This window comes from Octopus bimaculoides, chromosome 19 (assembly GCF_046866305.1).
Source record: "Octopus bimaculoides isolate indiv1 chromosome 19, ASM4686630v1, whole genome shotgun sequence".
In the NCBI taxonomy this organism is placed as follows: Eukaryota; Metazoa; Mollusca; class Cephalopoda; order Octopoda; family Octopodidae; genus Octopus; species Octopus bimaculoides.
In genome coordinates, this window is record NC_142946.1 from 37,206,557 (window position 1) to 37,234,212 (window position 27,656).

General features: G+C 36.7%; 1 protein-coding gene across 1 annotated transcript in view; it reads left to right on the forward strand.

Moving 5' to 3' along the window:
- Positions 1-1,529: 1,529 nt before the first annotated feature.
- LOC106871294 (EF-hand domain-containing family member C2) overlaps positions 1,530-27,656 on the forward strand; it is a 38,328-nt gene continuing 12,201 nt past the window's right edge. Inside the window, exons 1-9 of the mRNA XM_089337494.1 lie at positions 1,530-1,945; positions 7,511-7,850; positions 8,972-9,195; positions 11,451-11,702; positions 14,860-14,964; positions 18,114-18,252; positions 22,088-22,399; positions 25,091-25,284; positions 27,036-27,370. Of these exons, the coding sequence (XP_089193620.1) occupies positions 1,904-1,945; positions 7,511-7,850; positions 8,972-9,195; positions 11,451-11,702; positions 14,860-14,964; positions 18,114-18,252; positions 22,088-22,399; positions 25,091-25,284; positions 27,036-27,370 (1,943 nt within the window). The 5' untranslated portion in view covers positions 1,530-1,903. The remainder of the gene's footprint in view (positions 1,946-7,510; positions 7,851-8,971; positions 9,196-11,450; positions 11,703-14,859; positions 14,965-18,113; positions 18,253-22,087; positions 22,400-25,090; positions 25,285-27,035; positions 27,371-27,656) is intronic.

Sequence of the window (27,656 nt, forward strand, 5' to 3'; positions counted from 1 at the left end):
AACTACCGCGGCACATCTCTCTTCGATTTTGTTTGGTGATTCATCTTCACCACGATAAATAACAGACAAGAACCTAGCCTGCGACGAACAACTGTATACAAGAACCCGGCCCGGCATGGAAGCCCTAACATCACAACGAGTGATCGCACTGCCACACACACGCCTCAACGTCTTACATACAGACTCTTCCTATTGTGTACTCAACAAACCGGCAAATGCTTACACGTGTTACTGACTCTTTCTATCTGCTGTATATCACGCATACACATACATGTATCACTTACACACACTCTTTTCTTTATACGACGGCCTGTGTTTTATTATGTCGCATTCACACTCACACACAGACATACATTTTAATGACACAATAAATATTACTGTTATTCATCTCATACGGTTGTGTTCTATCGTCTTCATTACTGGCAATTTACGAAATCACTATGTTATCGAAGTATAACATATATGTATATCATCTTTGATATAATTTTTGTGTTCGACCGTGTGACGCGTTTAAATAAAAGGAGTCCTGTTTTTCCATTCGTCACCATTTCTCCTTTTGGGTTCGCACGGTCGTTCTTACATGTATGTATGTATGTGTTAATTGAAGTGTACAGTATTATATATCCATTACGGCCGATCTTGCCTATTGCTTTCGCATGAAGGGTTCAACGGGGTGTAACAGTCCGATTATGTAACCCTGTGCTCTTCAGAGATGGCGGTTATTGAAGAAAATATAGCGATTGTTCTCTATTGTTGGAAATGAAAAGACTCATCGGGTTTGTGAATGCAGTGAAAGCGACAACGAAATGAACCGAGCAAGGGCTAAGTTAAGAGTTATGTCCCTTGGGCGTATTGCAAGACTACAAGAGTTTTCTGAAAATGTATGTTTTGGGGTTGGTATTCTTGTAGAGTTAGAATGTGTGCAGTGGTACTATATGTAGTGTTTTCGGGTGATGGGGGTGGTGGAAACAAAGGCGGATCTGTTCCATCTCAAGCACATATTAAAAAAAAAAAGAAGACCTATCTATCTATCTCTTTATACACATATCTATATGCTTATTGAATTTAAAACTTTTAAAACGTGGTTTCTTGCATATCCGGAATCTCTGTTATCTAAAGCATAGGTAAAAAAAAAAGGTTAATTTTCAGATTAACACCCGCAACATTTTCACCAGAAAAAAGAAAAGAAAAAAAAAGATTTTTTACGTGTAATCAAGTAGCCTCACCTCCTAATCGTGCAGGTACTAATCTAAAAATTTAACGAATTTACTACCTTCATTTGGTTTAGGTCAAAGTTAGCCCTACCAGAGCAGGCCTATTACTAAAAGCAATCTATCGGTGACAATCTGTTCTTTTGTAGGATTACAATTTTGTCACGAGTTCTAGTTTTTAGGATGGTAAGTTATGATTGAAGATATGTTTAGCAGCTATTTCTAGCAGGTTAAGTGACCACTTTGAGACACTCTCCCATGTAGTCGTCGTCGTCGTCGTCGTCGTATTTGAAGTAATAGTAGTAATTATGTAGGTCGTCAAGGTGTGTTGTTTGTGTCTATGGTAACCAGCAGGTGATACAGTAAGAAGATTGCAAGTATAAGGTTTTTATAACTGTGATTAATGTTTCTTTGATTTAATATCGATTTATAAGCGAGAAGATCAGCACGAAAATAAAAACAAATCACCGTAAGATCTATCTATCTACCTATCTATCTACCTACCTATCTATCTATCTATCTATCTATCTATCTATCTATCTATCTATCTATCCCTCCCTCTCTACGCTCGCGCTCGCACACGCACGAGCGCCCGTGTAATTAAATAAAGAATCACAACTAAAAATAACAAGTAACTGAAATAGGAAGAAAAAGAAAACAGAAAAAGAAGAGGAAAACAATTCAGAAAAGCAATGGCTCTACCTTTCTTACCTGGTAACTCATTTAATTCAAACGTAAGTAGTAGAATTAATTGCCACTAATTACTGTTCGTTATAAAATAGCAATGCGACGGCTAATGAGAATCCTGTTTAGAAATAAGCAAGTGTTTTGTTTGAATTAAAAAGTTTGTGTTATCTATATATATAAAAATGAGAATGTGTGTCTGTCTGTCTGTCTGTCTGTGTGTATGTGTGTGTGTGTTTCCCTAAAACTCGAGAACTACACAACCAATTTCATTCAAATTTTACACGTGCCTTACTTAGGGTCCCGGTTGTGTTTTAGTCAAAAAAATGTTTAACTTCTTGCATAGTTCGAGCCCACAGCAACATAATATCTCCTCCACTATTTAAGTATTACGTGTCAAAAGTGAAACGAAAACACTCATGTCAAATACTTTCACTTTAAAAATGAAACTATTCCACTAACTGAAACAATCACATTTCGATACTATAATGACAGATACTTTCACTTTAATGGTTTCAAAGAGAGAGATGTATATGTATACATATGGTGGTTGTCTACTCCTTAAACAGAGTTTGACCACCTCCTGCACCTACACCTTAGCCCTTTCATGGCGTCTGATGTGGCTTTTTAAACCAGACAGTGTTTTGAAAAAACACCCACACAGATTGCACCTCTGATTTGCACTACCAATACCTGCAAGTAAGTTCTGCTCATTGTGGATCCTAACATGTCTTTTAAGACCCCCATTGGATTTGCAAACCCTCTGGCACACACCACATTCAAACGTGTGCACAGATATATAATCAGAATAGCTGGGTGAGGTTTGTTTTCCATGGGTTCGCAGGTGAGATTTGAGGCCAGCCAAGGACAGACATGGTCTGTCACAGACTGTGCACACAAAAAGGCCCTTGTCATTCACCTTCTCAGTCTTCACCTTTTTCCTTAAATGTCTCTTGAGCCCTGCTTGCATCATCCTGGCCTCTTCAAATGCTTTCACTCCACTCCACACGTATATGTACACGTATATGTATAGATATATATAGAGATATAGATCTATATGCATACATGTATATGTATACATATGTGTAGATCTATATATAGATGTACATGTAATATGTACACATATATACATGCATACAGATATCTATACATATATACACTCACACACACACAAACGCACACATTAGTCATTTGTTTTTTTTATCCAAAACTACGTAAAAAGTACTGAATGGATCTTTATGAAATTTAGAAATTATATTCAATGCATAACGGCCATAACCACCATGAAAATTCATATACTTTTGATGTTGATGAAATTTTAATCATACAGATTACACACAAATAAAGTAATATTTCTAAAATTTCTTCTTAGAAGTCACAAAGTTCCCTTCATGGGGACTTCACACCCACAATTTAGTCATTTTTCTTAAGCAAAGACGAATACAGTTGTACTATTGGAACCTATAAGGTCACCCGAACATAACAGATGAGCATTATTTGTAATTCAACGGTACAACAGTGTAAGACTTTCTTTTCAGATATACTTACATTGTGATTTCTGCAATGTGGTGCATAGATTGTCAAGAAAATGAGACGCATCTTTGCCTCCACTTTTTATTATCACTGGGTCACACATACTCCCCAGTTGGTAACATTGATTTCAAGGCCTTCCCGGATGAGTGACTGGTTGTTCTAAGACATTTATTGATTGTAAATTTTTTCTGCAGTTACCTATCGGTATAGTGGTCATTTGCAAACTCCAGAGGCGACACTTTCATTTCCCTTTACTCCAAACGTCACACGTTCTTATTTCAATTGGGTCATGCCCTTCCAGTTGCTATAGATCCGTAATGCATCTTACAGCTGTCCCTGTCACCTGTATGGTGAGGAATCCTACATTAGGGAGTAATAACGACTACGCTCGGGTAGCCGACTGATTATCGTGATCATTCGTCTTTTGGTTTCCTGTAGCTTTACTCTCTTTTACAAACCCAGTGAACATACATATATTTCCTATTTCAAAGAAATTCAAACAATACATATTACACCCAAGTCAAAAACATTCCCAACAATTCAACTTCTCTGCTTGATATTAACACCCCCACCCCCAATAGGGGCCTTAACTTCTACATTTTTCAGCTCCAAGAGCTCCATTCTTCATGAGCAAAATCCTTTTTACACGGTCCATAACACTAGAATTTTTGAATATGCGCATAAATATCAGATATATAAAGATGAGAATATGTGTCTGTGTGAATCCATAAAACTCGAGAACTACACAACCAATGTCATTTGAAATTAACACATGCCTTACTTAGGGTCCATGTAGCGTCTTAGGCCAAAACAATTTTCAACTTCTTGCATAGTTCGAGCCCACACCAATATCATATCTCCTCCACTATTTCAGTATTATGTGTCAAAAGTGAAACAATAACATCTCTCTACTGTAATGTCAGATACTTTCACTTTCACACTGAAACTATTCCACTATTTCAGTATTACATTTCAAAAGTGAAACATGTCGCTACTGTAATTTCATATACCTTCACTTTAATACTTTCAATTTCATACTGAAACTATTAATGTGAAACTATACTCTCACATATATACAGGTATACTATAAGACCAAAGTTAAAAACATTCCCCACAATTCAACTTCTCTGGTTGACGTTAACACCCCCACCCCCAATAGGGGCCTTCATTCCCACATTTTAGAGCTCCATGAGCTCCATTTTTCAGGAGCAAAATCCTTTTTACAGGTTCCAGAAGATTGAAATTTTGGAATATGTGCATAAAGATTAATAGTATGGGATACATGTCTCATGATTAGATTTTTGTTAGGGTGTGTAAAGAGGGAAAGAACCCTCATGTGCAATTTTGATGAAATTCGAATCATATCAATTCCAGTTCCTTACAGGAAATATAAGAGAAAAGTCTCATCCTTCAATTGCATGTAACACGGGCAACGCCGGGTATCTCTGCTAGTATTGTTATAAATATCTTTCAATACAGTATTTGCTCTTAAGGAATGGAATTTTTGTATGAAGATTTATTAGAACTAAGTGTTGTTGTTTAGCCCTAGGTAAGCTCGAGGAGCAGAGCTTCGATCAAAAACATTCAAGCGGTAATGACGCTATTTTCTTTCTTTCTTTTTTTTTAAATAGTGTATCATAGACTACTTTATTCAATATATCATTTAAAAAAACAAAAAGGCGTGGGGTGGGGGAAACATTACGATGGCTCTTTTTGAAAGAAATTTGGTTGCTCTTTTGGTCAAACTATAGCGTTTGACCCGGTGACAAGAAAAAAAAAATAGTCTAATAGGTGTAAAACATCTTGCTGAGAACGAATATGAAGAAAAAATGCGCGCTCGCGAACGGGGGTGGGGAGAGGGCTGTTTAATTTCGTGCTCCAGATCACTGATAAAATAATTTTTACATTCAAAGCTATTCTATGGACGTTATACAAAAAAAAAAAAAACAACACACAATGCAACACATCTAATGTAAAATAAAGAACATGGGTTTAATATGAAAAACCTGCTCAAGGGCTGCCTCAGATGTTCCCCTCTGATTACTATCCGGTTTACCTGTTATATGGGTCTCTGAGCATGCTTTGCACTGCACATGAGGACATACTATATTCAACTGACATTTAACAGTGTAATCTATTGGCCTACTCCACTTTGCTCTTAGAGTAAACAGCATTGCTTGGAATTCAGGACTCCGTTCAGCGAATGGTACCTGGACAATGTGACCATAGATGGGCCAGTAGAGAATGTTGCTGCTACAATCTCACACTCTGGTGAGAATCAATCTTGAGATCAACTTCTCCAATTTGTAGGTCATGAACATCAACTGTGATGCAGATGCCTTCATGACCTCTCTCTCACATGCATTCATTACTTCACCAGGTACAAGTGACCACAAAAGGAAATATCTTTGTCCTTGGCTTGCCAGTCTTCTCACCTGACATTTGTTCCACCTTCACTTGTAGGCTTTGCCAACTTGGAACTTTGATGAGCAACCTGAATGTGATCAACGCACACACTCTAGCTTCACTAGTGATGCTTACCCACTATTCTTGGTAAGGAAAGCTTCACAATGCCTCTGCAGAGTCCTTTGCTACAGCCATGCATCTTTTCTCATAGATCTTGATGTCTGTATCCAACAGGATCCTGAAGAAATATGCAACATACAGTTTGATGAAACTGATGGCAACAAACCATCTTACCCATCAGATTAGGCAGCCTTTGCCCCTGGCTTCAGTGGCCCAAGGCAGCCTTTGCCCCTGGCTTCAGTGGCCCAAGGCAGCCTTTGCCCCTGGCTTCAGTGGCCCAAGGCAGCCTTTGCCCCTGGCTTCAGTGGCCCAAGGCAGCCTTTGCCCCTGGCTTCAGTGGCCCAAGGCAGCCTTTGCCCCTGGCTTCAGTGGCCCAAGGCAGCCTTTGCCCCTGGCTTCAGTGGCCCAAGGCAGCCTTTGCCCCTGGCTTCAGTGGCCCAAGGCAGCCTTTGCCCCTGGCTTCAGTGGCCCAAGGCAGCCTTTGCCCCTGGCTTCAGTGGCCCAAGGCAGCCTTTGCCCCTGGCTTCAGTGGCCCAAGGCAGCCTTTGCCCCTGGCTTCAGTGGCCCAAGGCAGCCTTTGCCCCTGGCTTCAGTGGCCCAAGGCAGCCTTTGCCCCTGGCTTCAGTGGCCCAAGGCAGCCTTTGCCCCTGGCTTCAGTGGCCCAAGGCAGCCTTTGCCCCTGGCTTCAGTGGCCCAAGGCAGCCTTTGCCCCTGGCTTCAGTGGCCCAAGGCAGCCTTTGCCCCTGGCTTCAGTGGCCCAAGGCAGCCTTTGCCCCTGGCTTCAGTGGCCCAAGGCAGCCTTTGCCCCTGGCTTCAGTGGCCCAAGGCAGCCTTTGCCCCTGGCTTCAGTGGCCCAAGGCAGCCTTTGCCCCTGGCTTCAGTGGCCCAAGGCAGCCTTTGCCCCTGGCTTCAGTGGCCCAAGGCAGCCTTTGCCCCTGGCTTCAGTGGCCCAAGGCAGCCTTTGCCCCTGGCTTCAGTGGCCCAAGGCAGCCTTTGCCCCTGGCTTCAGTGGCCCAAGGCAGCCTTTGCCCCTGGCTTCAGTGGCCCAAGGCAGCCTTTGCCCCTGGCTTCAATGGCCCTGCTGTCATTTTTCTGGCTGGTGAATTCTTGTCCTGTCTTCATGAAAGGGGTTCTCTGCAACACCAACAACTTCATTTCTCTAATGAAATGCATGTCTTTCTTTTTAAATTAAAAAAAAAACAAAAACAAAAAACGTAGTGAAACCAGACATGTTCCCACCTTATTGAAAAATATACAAGAGATGTTCAGTTATATATTTCAAACAATCTCACACACATGCACACATTAAAAAATACTGGTTCACTCTGTTAGATACTATTCTATGCCATTAACAGATACTTCTTCACCTCTTTAAGATATCAATCCATGCCATTAAGAGATACTAGTTCAGCCCATTAAAAGATACTGTTCTATTACATCAATGGTTTACTTCATATATGCATAAACATATGTAATTGGCTTCTTTTTGTTTTTGTTGCTATGGTCAAGTTTTTTTTGTTTTTTTTTAAAGTTTCATTTTAATATTATCTTTGCAGATTGGTAAGAATAAATTCCACAAATCCCATCATTTTGATGTCTGTAATGAAATCACACAGCAGGTTGGATACACAAAACCAGGAATTGGTGGAGAACCTCGTCCTGACCAAGAACAGTCAATCACAGCATTGTTAGTCACAAAACAGAATGGAACCCCAATACCTAACTGGATTACTTTTGACAGAAATGTTCTTTTATTTAAGGCCTTTTACCAAGAATCTATCACTGAAAGTAACCGGGAACGTTTCCGTATCCATAATTGTAGAATTTACTTTTACCTCGAAGATGGTACCATCCAAGTAGTGGAGACAAAGCAAAAGAATAGTGGTCTTGATCAAGGTAAATACATTTGAGATTTGAGCAAATAAATGTTGCTTAATTCACGATCAGTGAACTGCATAAAGTAAACTTATTCTTGAAAGCATTCCAGCCAATTGTTGCTTTCCTATCTATTTTCAGAAATTTAGTTAATCTTGGACCACATTCAACATTGTATCCATATAAGTGGTCAAGTGGACAATATATTTAATATTTACAACATTATACTTCAACTCCACTCATCATCAGATGTCTTTTCTCTGGATATGTTTACAAAGTTCCACGCTTTATTTGAAATATAAACCTTTATTTCTAAACTAAGGGATAATAACTCTGCTTTGTGTCATGTTGTGTTTTCCATTCCTAGTCTATCCTCCTCAGAATGTAATCTCTCTAACATTCTCTCTTTGCTGTACTTGTCATGTTGTTGTCAACTTTCAGCTGTTTCAGTGGAAACATAACAACATTCACCTTACTAATTTAGGAGCAACTGCAAACACCACGGGCACAGTCATTTTCCATCTGGCTGGATTGTTAGAGTTATTTGAGAGTTGGGGAAAATGCAAGCTATATTTAGTTAGGGCTTATTATCCTCCAAGTCCAGATTCTTCTTTTATCCTTTGATAAAATAAATCAGATGTTTTCAATCTACCTGCTACATGAAGTTTCAGCATACCTTTGTCAATCTACTGATGCTACTTGGAGGCCTACAGTTTGAATGGGGTGTTTCTGTGGCCTACAGTTTGAATGGGGTGTTCCATTGACCTGATCATAAAATGAAGTACCAGTAGTCGTGTATTCTTATGATGCATTCTAAGTATAAATCAAATCATAATGAAGAGAGTGACAGAAACATATCTCATATTTTACACTGCAACTGTTGTAATATTGGTAAAGATAGGCAAAAGGTAATGGCATCTTCATTTAGGTAAAGTTTATTGCTTTTTATTCAATTACCTGTATAGTTTGGATTGGTATATACTGTGAATTTTCTATTAAAACGTTTATCGAGACTGATGAATATGGGAATTTTTATTTTTATTTTTGTTGCACCCTGTAAAAGATTTACTTTATATATCCATATGTATATTGTGTGTTTTATATAACACTCAATATTGATAATTGAAATTTTATATTCCCAGGAACAATCATACAACGACATCGTATTCCTAAACCACAGCCTCATGATAAGGAGCTTTATACTCTGGAAGACTTCAATGTTGGGTCAGTTGTGAACTTTTACAGCAAAGTCTTCAAGATAGTTGACTGTGATCCATTTACATATAATTTCCTGTACAACAATGGTGAGAAAATTCCTAAACCTGGGACAGTTCCCAAGGATCCCTATACTGAATATCGCCGAACAGTACGTGTAAACTAATTTCACCTCAAGCAAAGCTATCAGCTCTATTCTATGCATTTCTTTTTTTTAAAAATTTTTGTAATATGCAAATATTTTTCTCTTGCTAAGTTTGTATATTGATTCCAGGCAAAACCAGAGCCATGCCTTAACCCAGTATTTGACAATTATTTATTTTATTAATTTTCAGTATTTTATATTATTGATCATTAGTATTTAAGTGGTACTTTTGGAACTGACCCAAGTACTTGAATGAAACTTACTGTATTATCCTCACAAGGATAAAGGACAAAGTCCATCCTGGTTGGATTGGAATTTAGAACATAACGAGATGTAACTAAAGTCGATGAAGTGTTTTGTTTGACATCTTCATCATCGTCCTCCTCGATTAACATAAACTATCCATACTGGCACGAGTAGGATGATTTGGCAGGATCCATCAGGTGTGGAAAATGAATTGTGCACCTATATCTATTTTAGCATGGTGTCTATGGCTGGACATCCGTCATAATGGCATCCACTTTACATCCCAGCATGCACTGGCTGCTTTTCTCATGCTAATACCACAAGTAGGAGAAGAGGGGACAAGAGTAACATGAGTGGAGCTGGACAAAAATAAAATAGCGGTGAGGTGTTAAAGTGGGCATTCAAGGAACAATAATAGAATTGAGTGGGGACAGGATCAACTTGAAGAAATTGCAAAAAGAGTATCGGGCACTGAATACAGAAATTTTGGTTTGAATCTCAAGCCTTTAGTTTTTCAGTCTACCACTTTCCCAACTGAACTCTTTCAGATACCACAATGCGAATTATAGCTGACCAACATAAGACAACAGCTGAGACATCATAGGTTGGCTGATTGTGATAGTGAACACTATTGTGCAGGAGCTTCTGTATTAAGATTTCATTTTCAGTTTGAAGCAAACATTATTCTTATTTTTTTTGTTTGACTTCAGGGTTAACCTTTTAGCAGACCTGTAAGCAAAAGCATTCCTGCTTTATTATATTTTGTTTCTTTCAAGCATCCTGTATGTACAACTGCATTATCAATGTCCTTCTGTTTTTTTAAAGATAGTAGCATGTAACATGAGATAATTGGATGCTATTTTTACCAATTTGAATGATCTTTTAGAGATTTCGTCATAGACTTAAAACTATAAGTAAATGCTTTTTCCACAAGTTAACCCTAATCAGGACTATGACCAAGGACATTCCAATCATGGCCATCCTATGTTATTATTCAAGGTGCAGAGCATTGGGAATCAAGTCATTCGATATATTCTGCCTTTCTTTGTGTGTGGTGATTCTAGATGGAAATTACTGTTGCATTTAGCATACTGAATAATCATGCAGAGCAGTGGTTCCCAAATTCTTCACAACTAATGATTCCTTTCATAAAAAAATTGAATTTTCTCGAAAACCCCAAGATTTTGAAAGGTTTATTTACTTAATAGATATTGAGCTTAGCTTGCACAATCCGGGTACTATGTTTTTGGATGCTAAGTGTCTCTGTAGAGCTCAAGCAGAAAACTATTGATGCAGACAGTTCCTCAACATCAAACCAGATCATTTCATTTAAGTTGTACCATGAGTGCGGTAATGTCCAATTTACACCTACCCCTCCTTGAAGATATAAGACATTTGGTTTAGACAAATTACATTCTTATAAGTATCTGCAATGGTATCTCGTTTTGTTTGACATCTTCATCATCGTCCTCCTTGATTAACATAAACTATCCATACTGGCACGAGTAGGATGATTTGGCAGGATCCATCAGGTGTGGAAAATGAATTGTGCACCTATATCTATTTTAGCATGGTGTCTATGGCTGGACATCCGTCATAATGGCATCCACTTTACATCCCAGCATGTACCATTTAGCCTTGCACTCAACATCATTAGCGTCATAGTCATTACCATCATCATCATCATCATTTCCTCCTTCACCACCATCTTCATTATTGCCAGTGGCAACATCATCATTGTCATTGACATCAATATAACCATCATTATCATCATCAACATTGAATATTAGATATTCCTTGCTGTTATGAGTCAGACAGTTTTCCTTCAGTAGAGCTTTAGAAAGAGATGTTAGTTGACTCTTATGATATGGAGATTCAGTGTACAGTTTCTAAAACTCAGGCAACCATTGGAAATTTAGCCCAGCATTCTATGACATTTTCTACCTTTCTACTTATTAATTTTACAATGTTACTGAAAACTTGCAAAGAATTTATCATTGTCTTCTCTTCTGAAGGTTGATGAAGGCCAGAAGCCCATGCGACCTTATCAAAAGATCGATATGTTGAAGCAGTTCCTTGTCCATGACCAGCATGTACTTAGATTCTACTGTCTCTGGGATGACTCGGATGCAATGTTTGGTGACCCACACAAGATGGTGCTTCTCTACTTCCTCTCTGATGACACAATAGAAATCCATGAAGACATCCTGCCTAACAGTGGCCGTGACCAAATTTCAGTTTTCATCAAAAGAGGGAAATTACCAAAAGTAAATATATTTTGTGCTTTTCTTCTTCAACAAAATTTGGTTATTTCAAACAATTTTCTACTGCATCATCTGCTAAACCTCTGTGTTGCTGGGATGTGTACAGCTTTGTGTGTTCTTTTTTGGCTGTTAGGAGCAGTGCAAATGCTTCCCAGTATTGTATTGCATCTTTTGTTATGGAGTCTGATGCAGTCTTTGGTTGTATTAGCATTTGTGCTGTATGTGTAATGCATTGGGTACGTGGCCAGATGGTGCTTGTTTATTTTCTTTGAAACTTGGTCTATTTTAGTTTGAGGCATTTTCCCCTTTCACAGAATATATATCACCAGATATTTGCAAGAGTTCTTTCCAAAATTGTTTCCCTTATAACAGTATTTCTTCTTCTCCATATTTGATATACTTGTTTTATTATTCATGTGTGTTTTGGGTATAGCTTGGCAGTGTAGAATGCATTTCATACTTCATATATAGTCGTCATCTGTCCACTGTTATCTTTTGGTTTGTTTTGCTCTTGTGCAGTGTTAAGTTTTTAGCACAACACCATCTCTAGAAATGTGCTATGGCTTCTTTTGTATCTTGATTGCCCGAGGCTCACAAATCAAAATTCACCTATTTGTTTTCTTACTTTTATTACTGAGCATATCTGCTTTTTTCTCTCTGTTTAAGATGAGATATGCTGCATCTTATATTCATTAATTCTCTCTTAAGTTGTTTAAACACCGTGTTCTATGTTGTCTTGTTCATATGTGAAAGATTGTATGTGTATGTGTGTGAACTGTATAAACATTACATTTGTGTTTATGTTTAAAAATGTAAATACATATATGATTATTATTTGTACTTGCATTTCTTTTTTTGTTTTTTAATAGGGATGTCATATTTTCATCTATTGCTTCATTTTGTACATCACACATTTCACTTAAGGAACAATCAATAACAAGTTGACAAAAGTTCCTCACTATTTCCTCTCCTGTTCCTTACATAGACAAAACTTTCTTGAAAATCCTTGCTGTACCAAGGAGTGCTGTTGTTTGCATGACTTGTGACTTTGCATCAGTAAAGATTTTATTTACACACTCCTCAAAACTGCCTGATATGCATCCCAATGCTCCCATCTTCGCTGAAATCATTAAGACTAGACAACACAAGATGATATGGTCCGCTGTCTCATTGTGCTGGTTGCACATTCTGCATTTTGTGTTAGAGCCTGTTTTCATTATTTTGCTTCTATAATTGTTTGTAGTCAGGCATTAATCTTGTGCAGCGAGAAGCAATCGTGTTTCTGCTTTTAGTCTAGCAAATTTAAGCTGCTTTTATTGTCTTTTACTTAAGCTCACTTCCTCTCTGTCAAGCCTTATAAGTTATTTGCCACGGAGTGGTTTTTATCTTCATTTCTCTTTCAATCATCATCATCATCATCATTGTTTAACGTCCGCTTTCCATGCTAGCATGGGTTGGACGATTTGACTGAGGACTGGTGAAACCGGATGGCAACACCAGGCTCCAATCTGTTGTTTCTTGTCTCTTTGACCATCTCTGCTGTGATATCATCTGCGGTCAGTGTATCAGTGTGGTTTGTTTCTGTTTTGTATTCTGTTGCCTCTTGTGTTACCTTATTACATGCAGTAGTCTTCCACTCTTTGTTTCAAAGTACTTTCCTAGTCCAACTGTTGTTATTTTATAACTCTCTATCTGTATTAGACCACAGTCTCCTGAGCAGGGTAGATACATTGTCTGCATCTGCTTTGGGGTGGTCATTTTGGTACACTGGTTAAGTTTTCTGTTTTTTCTGCCTAGGGTTCTCAATTCACTGATATTCTATTTTATTATGTTAAAGCTGTACTTTATGACTGGTATGGCTAGCGTGTTTATCCCTGTTATTTTATTTTTAGCATTAAGCTCAGTGTTTAATACTACTTTAACTCTTCTAAAATACTCTCCTAATTTTCTATTTCATTTCTGTGTTGTATTTTAGCTGTTTTGTCTGTTCCTAGATATTTGTATGAGTGATTATGGTCTAATTCTCTTATTTATGTGTCTATGTTGAGAGCAGTATTTTCAAGGTTGATTACTTCGTCTCTTCTCAATGTGACTTCAGCACATTTGTCCAGCCCCATGATCATTCTGATGTCCTTGCTAAAACAATGGAAAATTTTGACAAGGTTTCTTTGGTGTTTTAGTGAAAATTTTAAGGTCATCCATGTACAGGAGATGGTTTATTGTTTGTCTATACCACCTATAAACTTAGCAGGGTTAGAGAAAGGCAGCAAAGCAAGGGTGACAGTGAGTCTCCCTGTAAAATACCCTTTCTGATGGGTATAGGGTAGGTTTTAATGACTTCTGAGTCATTTTTTAATGTTATAATACTTTTCCACTTTGCCATTACATGTTTGATATATTTTAGTAGTAGTGTAGATAACTTATTATCATTTATGGTTTCCTTTCATTATAACTTTATTTCAGCTGCCTTTGTACTGTTGACCTCCTCCAGAGGCCAAGCGTAGCAAGGGCACTTTTGTTTTGCTCTGAATGCTAAAATCATCACCGTTGTGTTGTTACTATTAATAGTAGTGGTATTTTTAAGGAGGTGATATGTCAGAATTGTTAATTTATCAGATGTAATACTTAATGAACATTTTACCTGTCTTTATGTTCTGATTTCAAATTTTGCTGAGGTCACTTTGGCCTTTCATCCTTTCAGGGACTATAATTATCAGCTGAGCACTGAGGTTGGTGCAGTCAACTAATCCTCTCATCCAAAATTTCAGGCCATGTGCCTATGGTTGATGGGATTATTATTATTTCATATATGACAACTGATTAGACTGTAACAAAAGATTCCTACCATTTGGCTACAATAAGTAGGATATGAACTCAGGATTTAAGATGCCAGAACAAATACTATAAGATTAGTTCAAGGCTATTATAGAAGACACTTGCCAAGAACTATATGGTTGAGAAGCAAACTTGTTGCCACACAGCCATACCTGTGCCTCCATCTTAAATGGGAAGTTCTCCAAAGACAAAACATGATAGTAGCTAGTATATTTATGTCCAAATCTACTGAAATGTATTGACAATGAATAGGCGTGTCATTGCTCTGATTCTTGCTGTTAATTGTGCACATGACAAAATTAATCAATTATATTCCTTTATTCAGGTACCTGATGGTCTGCCTCTCCATGGTCAAAAGGTTGACCGAACAGTCTTAAATGTTTTTGGCTCAATGCATTCTAAAGGACGTTACATTCTGGACAACTTAAAGGTAATAAGTGTGAAGGTAGTTCTTTGTTTTTGTATCTTAATTGAGTATCTACATATAGAAGTGGAGTACTAACGAATAAGGCTAAATATAATGGTGGTTGCTTTTACATGGCACCAGCATGTGTGCTTTTACATGGATAGCACAAGCACAAACGAGCCTGCATCACTAAGATTTGTATGTATGTACGTGTATATATGTATATATATATATATACACATACATATACTGTGTGTGTGTGTGTGTATTATCATTGTTGTTGTCAACACCACTTGTCAGAGTTTGGTTCATTTGAAGCTTCACTGATGCTTAAATTTGGCATTAATCCAATGGCGCAGTTGGCAAGGGAACTATTTGGTACTCCTCTTCAGCAACACACCTGCTCCAATCCCTCTATAATACTATTGTCCTTTAAGATAAGGCATAAAGACACCTCTTTCAATATTATACCACAACTCAAATTTAGAGTCTTATTTTGTAAGTTGGTGACCTCACAAACATTGCTGCCATATAAAAAGCATCTATTACACTGTAAATTGATTGACGTTTGGAAAGGCCTCCAGCCATACAATCTATGTTTGTTTGTTTGTATGTATATACTTATTCAGTTTTATTTCAAGATTTTTTACCAATAAAGAAAGAGCAAGTTTCTAACCTTGATCCAAACATCCTTCACTGGAATTTGAATAACATCAACAAGGTGTTTTTGTGTGTATGTATGTATATATATATATATATATATATAATTCAAATATAGGATAAAATCTTTAGAAGAATTTATTAAGTAGTTAGCATGAAAGAAACCTCATAAAGGAAAAATCCATTAATTATTCCCAATAAATATATTTATTTATATTAAGAGCATTACTATACATAAATGCCTCAAGCTAGGAGGGACTCACTTCAATTACTCCGATCTAATCAAGCAGTCCAAATGTTGGTATGAGTACTGGCACTGCAAACACATTGTAGACCACTGTTTTATTGAAAGCAGAGACGTCTGAGATCTATATTTTCTTTATTTGGCTGTAATTTTCTTTTGTGACAGGTGTTTTGTTACAGGTGCCATTGTAAAATGTGTTTTCATCCACCACTAGATACCTATAACATTACTCATCAGATATAGGGAATACATTTAAGCCATTGATGGAAATGTAGCTAGTCTGGTTTACCGTTTTCTCTCTTTTCACAACCATATAGCAACATTTAATCTGACCACACCCCAGAACTATATCCTATGAGAATGTTGTAACCAAGTAAAAGTCTCTTTTTCATCTCATGCATATTCTTTGAAGCCATCCACGAAGGAACAGAGTGCTATTTTGGTATTTCTGTTTCCTTGTAAACCAGTGAGATATCCTTCAGAATTCCTTAAAAAGCTTTCAGAAGATATAAACAGCATCACAGAGAGGCTATCCCCTTCGAATATGCCTCTGCAATACTTTATTTTACTAATGGTAATACAATCACTCTTTGTATTTAATTTCAGGTTGGCTATACCTTCAACTATGCTCGCTGGAACTTTAGCAAGTTAAAGGGCTTCTAACATCAATGCATGGGGGACAGAGTCAAAGGTTTTCTTGTAGTCCATCCACATTGAAACCAGGTTCCTGCACCTCTGACATTACAGTTTTGTTTCTTAACAATTGTTTGACAATTGATTGTACACATTGCTGTACCATCAATGTGGACTAATGAAGTAGCCTTTATATGGTTGCCTGATCTGCTAGGAACAGCAGCCAAGCTCTTCCAAATTGCCTCCCCTCCCCATTTCTTTGAGAATGGATACAGTAGATAACATGGTCAAGGATTTACTATACATAGGAAAAAGATGGGATGGTCACAGGCGGAATGTTTGGAATTATAGGTTTGCATGATCAAAGCTAAACTAAAAATGAAGACAACTAAAGCTAACCCTATTCACCGAAACCCCATTGATGCATCCTTTTTTATAGATAACAGTAGAAATGACAGAAAAGAAACAACATGTCTGTAGACTAATGGCTGTACAAATAATGAGAAAAAAAGCTTTAGTGTTGTTGTTGTGATTGTCATCTTAACTCTTTACATACTGACTTCAAATCCTATCAGTCAAAGTTGCTATTTGTCCTTTTGGGGTCAATAGAATGGTTGGTTGATTGATAAAATGTTAGACCAAATACCTTGTAGTATTTGTTTTGGTTTTCAACACATTGAATTCATCAGTGAACACAGTGGTGTGCAGAGTGGAGAATTTCTGCAGGCTTTCTATAGACAAAAAATTACCCAATACTGCAAAATGTACATGAGCTTTCCTTCTACAGAAATCTCATGAACAATAATCCATGAATGGCTTCAAATATGTTGTTGGTGTTTAGTCCCATATAAACCCAAAGTGAGTAGAACTATATGGAAAGCATTTCCAGTTATAGTCTTCTAATCTTATTTGCAGACAATGTATGGTCAAGAAGTTCACATTACAACCCCACAACTTTACTTTCAGTCCCACTGTGTGGTACCTTAGCTATCTTCTACTATAGTTTTGAGTTGACCAAACCCTTGTAACAGGATTTGACAGACAGGAACTAAAAGAAGCCAGTAGTACACACACACACACACATTTATGTATGTGTGTGTATTTGTGTCTCAATGTCTTGACATTGCATAATAGTTGTTAGTAAATATCACCACCATACAAGCAGTCTCATTCACTTCCGGTCTTCCTTGCAAACAGATCTGCCAAACGAGAAGTATTAAATTACTAGGAACCAGGTGATGGTTGTCAATGATAAAGGCATCTAACTGTAGAAAATTTGCCTCAGTAAATTCCCTTTACCTATCTCCCAGGCAAATATAGGAATGTGGTTTAAACTGTTGTGAGGCTGCTAATTCTAAAATGTCAAGTGATCCCATACAGGGTTCTTCAATGGCTCCATTTTTATATGTTATTGTTTTTGCTGTTGTTGCTGTTTAACTCCAACTTGAATTCTCCTTCTTTTCCAGCGCTAGTTAGAAATACATTATTCACAGTATCTTTCACTTTTTCCATAATAGTAAGATGTGATTCAAGAGAGATGTTGTTATCATTTCTAGCAGGCTGACCGACCGTGTTGTCTAGTAAGTGATGTATTTCCTTTAAAATGTAATTTTTGATGACTGATTTCATCATCCAGACAGGTGAACCTGATATGTCTTACTATCATGCCTCTGATCTTCGTCTTGGAAATATTATCAATGTCTATAGTCGACCGTTCCTGCTTTGTGACTGTGATGGCTTCACAAAGGAATATTACAAAACCAATTATGGAATTGGTAAGTGATTTACTTTCGTTTGTGTCAAATGTCATGAAATTTAAATAAAAGTGGGATTTAGCTAGATTTGCGAATCTCTCATGTGTGCATTAGTATGTATATAGGCATATGTTTATATATATATATATATATATATATATATTATGATTTTTTAATGTTCATGTTGGTAACAACCATACCAGCATGGAGAGTATATGCTAAATGATGTTATACAATAAAACTATCCTTATGTTACTAAGTTAAATTTGTTTTATCTAAACAAAAAATAGACACATGTCTCAGAATTGGTAAATATCCATGTGAGGTGTATACCACATGGAAGATTCAAAGGTGTTAAGACACAGAAGGCTCAATCATGCATAATACATACATATATGCAGTTGGGGTTTTGATTATAAACTTCTGCATTCAATTCCTGGACCAGACAGTACATTGTTAACTTGATATTTGACTAGAATTTTGAATGTTTAACATCATTTATACATTAAAGAACAATTCCAACTTCAAAGAGCTACTCTATCATCTTATTCTGATGGATAAGAATACAGTCTATGAGAAGTGACATCCTCCAGTTGTTGTTTACATGGGGGTAACCAAAAGAAGCCAGAATTATTTTGCAATATTATTTTCTTTTCTTAGTTTTAAATGTTTACAATGTCATCACCTCCAAAGTTCTCTCCATTTGAAGCAATGCATCGGTTCAGATGTTTTCCACTCTTGCAAAGTGACGCCTTTCAACGCCTCTGTCATTTTTCCCCCTTCATCTCTTCCGCATCTGCAAAACGTTTTCCTTTAAGGACTTTTTTCATTCAGGGGAACAGAAAATTTTGCAGAGAGCAAGATCGGCTGGAAAGGGAGGGTGGGTAAGCAATGGCCCAGTGGTTAGGGCAGCGGACTCGCGGTCATAGGATCGCGGTTTCGATTCCCAGACCTGGCGTTGTGAGTGTTTATTGAGCGAAAACACCTAAAAGTTCCACGAGGCTCTGGCAGGTGATAAGCCTATATGGCTAATTAATGAAATAAAGCAGGGTCATGCCATTTAGGGTCAAAAATTGTCCCGTACTCAAGGCAGTGCGCACAACCACATTGTCATGATGAAACCACCACTCACCACTTTTCCACAAATCAGGGCATTTTGTCTCACTGCATCTAGTAGATGCTTCAGAACTGCAAACTAAAATGTCTGGTTAACAGTTTAATCAGATGGGACAAATTCAGTGTGGACAATTCCTTTTGCATTCATAAAACAAATCAGTATCATCTTCGCTTGACACACTTTTTGGGGGTTTGGTAGCATTGAATGCTCACATTGGCTTGATTGCTGCTTCATTTCCAGGTTGTAGCCAAAACACCACCTTTTGTCACCAGTGAAAACCTTTAAGTAAAGGTCCAGATTAACTTCCAACTGTTCTTGCAGTTTATGACATGCATTCAGTTTTGTCTGCTTTTAATCTTCCTCGAGCAAGTGAAGGACAAATTTTGTTGCAACTCTTTTCATTAATAATTCCTAGCTCAAAAATTTGTTGGCAAAGCTCCATAACACCCCAGTCATATCAACCACTTCATTGACTGTTCGGTGATGGCTGTCCAAGATCAGTTCAGGAATTTTCATGTTTTCATTCGTTTGGGAGGTCAACAATCGCCCTGAACACAGTTGGTCTTCAAGTGATAAGTGACCATTCCTAAAGCGTGAAAACCACTCATAAACCTGTGTTTTGCTCATGATAGCAGTGTCCTTGTAAACTGTTTGAAGCATGACAACTGATTTGGCTGCTGTTTTCCCCAGCAGAAAACAGAATTTCATGGAAGCACAGTGTTCCTTCATTTCAGCCATCACAAAAATTGATGAACAGAGGAGAAGCACTGCAATACAGTCACATTGCATCACAGTATGACCTCATGGGATGCTACCAGTCAGCAGGCTGATGCCTGAGGGCCCCATCAAGTGGCTTCTAGCTGTGGAAGCCTGAACTCCAACAGGCTTGGTCCACAGAAAATGTTTCTAGTTATTTTTGAGTAGCCCCTCGTATTCCTCTACTTTATCCCTGATTGAACTAGCATTCCACTATTACCTTACTGTTTTTATAATCATTTACGACCACATTATTCATTGTATCCTCCCTATTTCTTAAGATGATAGTGAGTTCCAAGAATTTGGTTGTTATTTGTAGCAGGTTAAGATCAAATATTCACACAGAGATTTCTTCAGTTTCTCATGATCCAGTTTATTCACTAGAGGAACTTAGCCAATGTAGATTAAAATGTTCTATGTAAAGCAACAACACAATGCCTGAAGCAGATAGGTGCTATTAGGTCATCAACTATGAAATTTGTAGTAAGGTATACGGTAAGCTTTGACAGTTGCTCATTTTGTGCCATTATTATATTTTGACAATCTTTATTTTTGGTTAGAAAGCTGACACATCTATTTCTTTATTCTAACTCGTTTTGCACTTTACAAAGTATTTATAAATCATTTTTTGCTGTTTTTGGCTTAGAGGTGGATAAATCAGAAATTCATACAGTTTTGAAATATAAGTGTTTTCTTGGAAATACAGCATTGCAGACAGCCTGGTATATTAATGGAGTATGTCGTTCTAATGTTATTACACAGCAGACAGTATCAAATCAGTTTGCAAAATTTTGTTCTGGTAACTTCGACCTCACAAATGAGCAATGCAGTTGACCAGAAACAAAAGTGGATAATGACAAACTGAAAGTCACCGTCGAGTCAGATCTATCTTAAAGTGTCCCTGAATTATCATTGTTGTTTGGTGTTAGCAAGCAAACAGTATTTACTCACCTAATTCAAATAGATAAAGTGAAACAGTAGGATAGGTGGGTTCCACATGAACTCAGTGAAAATTAGAAACAGCAACGTTTGGAAGCCAGCATTATGCTACTTTCTCGTCACAAAAAATTAATCATTTTTAAATCGAATTGTAATGTGATGAGAAATGGATCCTATACAACAACTGTCAACGTTCAGCACAATGGTTGGACAAAGATATGTGACCAAAACAGTCCAAAAAGCAAAATTCATCAAAAGAAGCTGGTGGTCTGGTGCAGGTGTGATCCATTATGATTTCATTAAACCTGGCTCATCAATCATGGCCATAGTATACTGCAGACAACTGGACCGAATGATGCAGAAATTTAAAAAAAAAAAAAAAAAAAAAAAAGATCCACTCCTATTTAATTGCAAGACAACACCAGACCACACATGGTAAAAATGTCATTGGTGAAAATACAGTTCTCCATCATCCACCGTACTCACCTGATCTTGCCCCTACTGACTACCACTTCTTTTTAATGGGAAAATAATTAATTCCAATGATGCTGTAAAACAGGCCTTCCAAGATTTTATTCACTCTCGATTGCCAGGCTTTTAAATATCCAGGCTAAACAAGCTAATCCTGAAATGGCAAAAGTGTATTGACAATATGGGTGCATAATTTGATGAATAAAACTATTCCTTATGTTTATAAAACATTAGCAAACTTTTTCTCTTTTCTACAAATTTCAGAATTGATGACCTAATAATTTCTTGTGAATAGTAAATCTAAAAATTTTATCACATGTATTAGGCATTAAATTACGACAGTTAAGATTGACCAGATTATCAAGTATCTGTTCTACAAGACAGTTAAGTGAGCAAAGACAATGTTAAGTAAATTACTTTGTGGATCAGAAGTCACAGATTTTAAACAAAAAGGCTAATACTTCACTACCACTTCATCTTTTCATTTAAACTAATAATATTTTCTTTCTCTACCCTACCTATGTTGAGTGTCTTCACTTTCCTTTTCATTACAAAAAACATCAATATTCACAGAAAATTTTACACCAATTAAACACACAAAGGAAGTCAATGCACCCTTAAAAATGGCTCTACCACCTTACAATGGTTTTGGAAGCGAAGAAGACTCCCTTAGTAATTGTCGATCTATCATTCCAAAAGTTCCACAGAAAGATTTCCTTAAATTCATGAAGTATGACAGATCAGGGTTCAACAGCAATATTCTACGGTTCCTCGCCAAACTGAAAATACCTGTTGTTTCTGCAGATAAAAACAGGGATTTCATTATCAGTTATTATCTATCAGATGATACTATATCTGTCTTTGAGCCTGTAATCAAGAACTCTGGTAAAGTATTTTGCCTGTTTTTAAATCCTCTTTGCCTTTTATATTTTGTGTGTGCATTGTCTGAATTTGTTACTGTAATATTGTTATTGTGGATGTGTTGTTGTTGTTGTTGTCATTGTTTAGTTATAGATCATCTTTGATCAAGCATTTTACAGCTGTGATCATAACCATTTTCTACTTCTAGATATAAAGTATCTACAACAACATCATCAATGAAAATATGATTTGATGGTAAATGAGCTGAAATTTCTTGAGAGTTGAGAGTAAATATAAGATCCTGTTGACTCAGGCTTTTTTTTTTTAATCAGACTCTTACATTGACTCTGATTAGACATTCCAGCTATGGCCATATTATTCTTTTAAATAACAGTAATTTCCTTTTAGTATATATAGAACTACGTTGCACATATCCATTTTTTAAAATAGATAGTAGAGTATGACTTGAGTGAGATGCAGCTGCTATTTTTAGCAGGCCTTGTAACTGTGGAGAATCTTTAAGAGGTGCCTTGTCCAAATTTTATACGGATGTTTACCTCTTAATGTTGACTTATAGATATCAAAGGTCAAGCACATGGACCTCACACTTGAAATGACCACAAAGTTCATGGCTCTGTCCCTGCTCTCCCTTATCTAAATTTTTCAATATCTTTTCCCCTGTATCTCTGTTTTATTGTTAGTAGTTTGTATTATTCCATACATCATCCATTTTTCCATACATTATCAGATATACCTCATTTATCAATATCTCCTCATGTCATAGCTTTGTGATGTTCTTCTACCCTTGTTTTGAGGTGGGTGGGGTGGGGGGGGGCATGTTTCGCCTTTGTACAACCTACCACAGCTTCATGGGATGGAGCTGATGCAATCTTTTGGCTATATTCTCTTACTTGAAGGAGATATTTGTGAAGTGTTGTATTACTCTTGAGAAGTGTTGTATTATTTTACCCTCAAAATAAGGGCAGAGGAACATCGCAGAGCTATGACAGGAGGAGATGTTGAAAGATCAGGTATAGCTGATCATATATCGAAAAATGGAGACCACCTCCTCCTATGAGATGAAGTTAAAATAATAGAGAACACCACTGAAAAACACAAAAACTAAAAGAGGCAGCACATATGCTACGGCATAACTTCCTAATTAGACCTAGTGCAGATAGGAGTAGCATATGGGAACCAGTATTAAGGGAGGGTCGGAAAATATTAGATTTATAAGCCCTAAAATTCACTCCATAATCGCCCATGGGTATATGGTGTATTGGTTAAGAGCACAGGCCAATAACCCCAAGATTCCGAGTTCGATTCCAGGCAGTGACCTGAATAATAATAATAATAATATCAAAAAAATACCTTAGGAATGAGAACCGAAGTTCGAAATTCCCCTAGGTCAAGAGTACATCAGCCAAAACATTGTGATAACAACAAACAAGATGAGGACAAATGTCCATCAAATGTAATTAATGTACAATAATTCCTCATCTCTCAAATATACAATTGTACTGGGGTTAAAGTAATCAAATTACCCTGTCCCATAAAATTTCAGGCCTTGTGCCTATAATAGAGAGGATTGTTATTGTTAAGGCTATAAGCTGGCAGAATTATTAGACTATCTTATATATGTGATGAAATTTACCAAGGAGGACATCATCCTGGTGATGAGGACATATATGGAGTATTCAATTTTTAACAATGACCAGTAATGTATCCCTGAAACAGCTGTGAATGAAACATCCTCCTATTTTTGGGATCCTATTTTATTTATGTTTTCCCTTATATCTACTGTTATTTCTATCTTATTTTATATATGTATAAGTGATTTTTAGTCGATTTAGGTGATTTGCTATTTTAAAGGTTGATGTTTTTATTCAAATTTATCAATCTCTCATTCATTTTGCACCTCCTATATTTATCATGCATAATGCCTTACATGTAAATTTTATTTGTATGTAATTTTATATGTATTTTTATATATTATCATTTTTCGCCTATATTTTAATGTATGTTTGGTTTTATTCTTTATAACATTGGAGAATCTTTACACCTCTTCATGCATGATTGATGTTGATATGTATAGATATATATGACTCAACTAATTTGATTAAATATTTTCATCTATCATCATCATCATTTTATGTCCATTTTCCATGCTGACATGAGTTGGACGGTTCAACTGGTTCTGGTAAGCCAGGAGGCTACACCAGACTCCAGTCTGATCTGGCAGTGTTGCCATTTATTATTGTTATATTTTCATTCACCCCCAAGGGTGGTTGACTGGCAGAATCATTAAAGCATAAAATAAAAATCTCTTGTAATATATCATTTAACTGGAGCTTATCATATTTCATATGTGTATTTCGTGTGCAAGATTCTTGATGTGGATACGCATGTTGAAATAAATACAATTAAACCTTGGGAGAGGCATTATGCCGGTAATAAAGGACTGAACCAGTGCGTGTGTTTATTACCGGCATAATGCCTCTCCCAAGGTTTAATTGTATATCATTTGGCATTTTATGTTATGAGATCTGTTCCTGCCAAAGCAAAATTTGCTTTTCATCTTTCTGGATCAATAAAATAAAGTATTAATCAGGTTCTTTCATTGATTTAAGCAACTGATCTACTTTCCTCAAAATTCTTAGCCTTGTGCTTCTCAAAGAAAAGCTATTTTATCTCCTTTTTCTCAATAATGTCAAGGTTTTGTTGGTGGCAAGTTTTTGGAGCGGAGTCGCATGAAAAAACATGAGCAAAAATTCAACACTGAACTCTCTAAGTATTATTTAGCAGAAGATTTGTTTGTTGGAAATACAGTGGAGTTTGTTAATCATCAGTTTCTTATAACAGACATCGATGAGTATACACTGAGGTTTATGGAAACAAGAGCTGATCAAGTAAGTGCATGTCTTTTATTTATTGCCAAAGAAGTTTCTTTGGCAACCATGTGGTTTTGGGTTCAGTTCCACCTTATAGCACCTTGGGCATATGCCTTATGTTTTTGCTTAGGTCTGACAAATACCTTGTAAGTGAATTTAGTGAACAGAAACTGTCAGAAGCCTGTTGTATATATACATATATATACATGTGTGTGTATGTATGTATGTCTGTATGTATGTATCTATATATATATATATATATATATATATATATATATATATATATATATATATATATATATATATATATATATATCTATTGGGTTATCACATACATAATGCCGTCTTTTTCAAAAGTTGGAAGACGACGGGATAAATTTCATCAGTTGGCTATAAAAGGAGATAATAATTTTTCCTTAGTGCAAGTTTTCAAGAGTGCAGTTCAATTTGAACAGTTATATTTTAAAAGCTATAATTGAAGTGAAAAAGGAGAATATTCAGTATATTTTGCTTTATGAGTTCAATAAAGGCAACAACACAATGGAAAATGTGAGGAATATTAATGCAGTATATGGGGATCAGACAATAAGTGTAAGCCAGTATCAATGGTGGTTCCAGAAATTCTGAGCTGGAAACTACAGCCTAGAAGACAAGCCTCATCCTGGAAGATCTGTAGAGCTTGATAAGGGTTTCCTGCAAACCCTGATAGCTGTTGAGGAACTAGCAGAACAACTTGGATTTAGTCATTCAACCATTCATCGACACCTGTGTGCCATCAGAAAGGTCAGCAAATTGGGTCAATGGGTTCCTCACAAACTTTCCGAGTCTAATTGCATGCAGAGAGTGAATGTGTGCTCTTCTTTGCTGCCATGTTTCACAAATGAGCCTTTTTTGGACTGAATAGTGACTGGTGATGAGAAATAGGTTCTCTATTAAGATGCCAAGTGCTGAAAACAGTGGATAGGGAAAGGAGAAACACCAGCACCCCAGGCTAAAGAACGTCTTCACCCACGTAAGGTGTTGTTATCTGTTTGGTGGGATATGAAAGGTTTAGTCCACTTTGAACTTTTAAACTCAAACCAAATGATAACAAAGATCTACTGCAAGCAGTAGTGTTAGTCTTGAAGAAGGGCAAAATCAGATTATGGATAACGTTGGGGGAGGTTATGAAGCAAATAGAAGAGACGGGCTATGAGTATTTGAGGATACTGGAAATGGATAAATTGATGGAGAAAGAAATGACAGAAAAATTCTAAGGTGGAGTACTTGCACATACTGAGACTGATAGAAAAAAAAAAGGGGGAGGAAGAAAGACAGGGAGAAAAAGCAAAGAGAATAAAAGGAAAAAGAAAAGAAAATTACAGGAAAAGGAAATAAAATTTACATGTTCTTCTCAATATGTCTAACATACCAGTTAAGACAATCTTTTGCACTTCCTGCATGGATTATAATCCAGAGATCATCCTCAAATAATTTTCAGCTTCTTTTTTGATCATTCCAAGTGCTCCTACAATCACTGGTTTTGTAACCATGTTCAGATGCCACATCTTTTTGATTTCTATCAGCAATTCTTTATACAATTTGTTCATTTAGTGTGCTGTTTGTTTGAATGATGATATAAATACAAATGATTATGATAATGAAAATTGTAGAAGATGGTGATGATGATGATAATAGGGATCTTGACCATGATGATGATTTTGCTTTTACCATTTTCCAACCTTTCTTATGATTTTTTTTATTTGTTTTCTTTTTCTTTAACTGAACAGTTTCCAACATCAAACATAAAGCTGATCCTTGAAAAAATTAAAAACTCCAGAAAAATTGGAAGAAATGATTTTCTGAGGAAGTTCTATGCAAAAACAAATGGTGATGAGTCTTCAGCAGTTGTCAGCTACCTTGATTTCTCATCGGTGTTGTCTGAATGCCAATTAGACCTTTGTGAACATGAAATTCTTGTGCTGGCCCGTCACTATGGCAACAAAAGAAACCCTGAAGATAACTTTGAAAGATTGGTCAGCTGTGTCCGGGAACAGTTAAAGAAAGTCAATTATGAAGACTACCATAAGATTTTGGCACGGTTCAAATATGAAGATCGCTCTGAGTAAGTATTAACTGATGATGGCAATGATAATGAATGTAACACACACACACACACACACACACACACACACACACACACACACACATGTATCTTATCATAATCATCATCATGACTGTCTTAATGCCCACTTTCCCTACATGAGGCAGATTCTCTGTCAGTTTTCTCACCTGTTTTCAAAAAAAAAAGGTAATAATACCTAGCCTATTGAATGATAAACAATTAAAAAGTGAACTAGAAAACAAATAAGACTGATTGAATAGCTCCTTCCTTTTCTACTCAGGTTTCT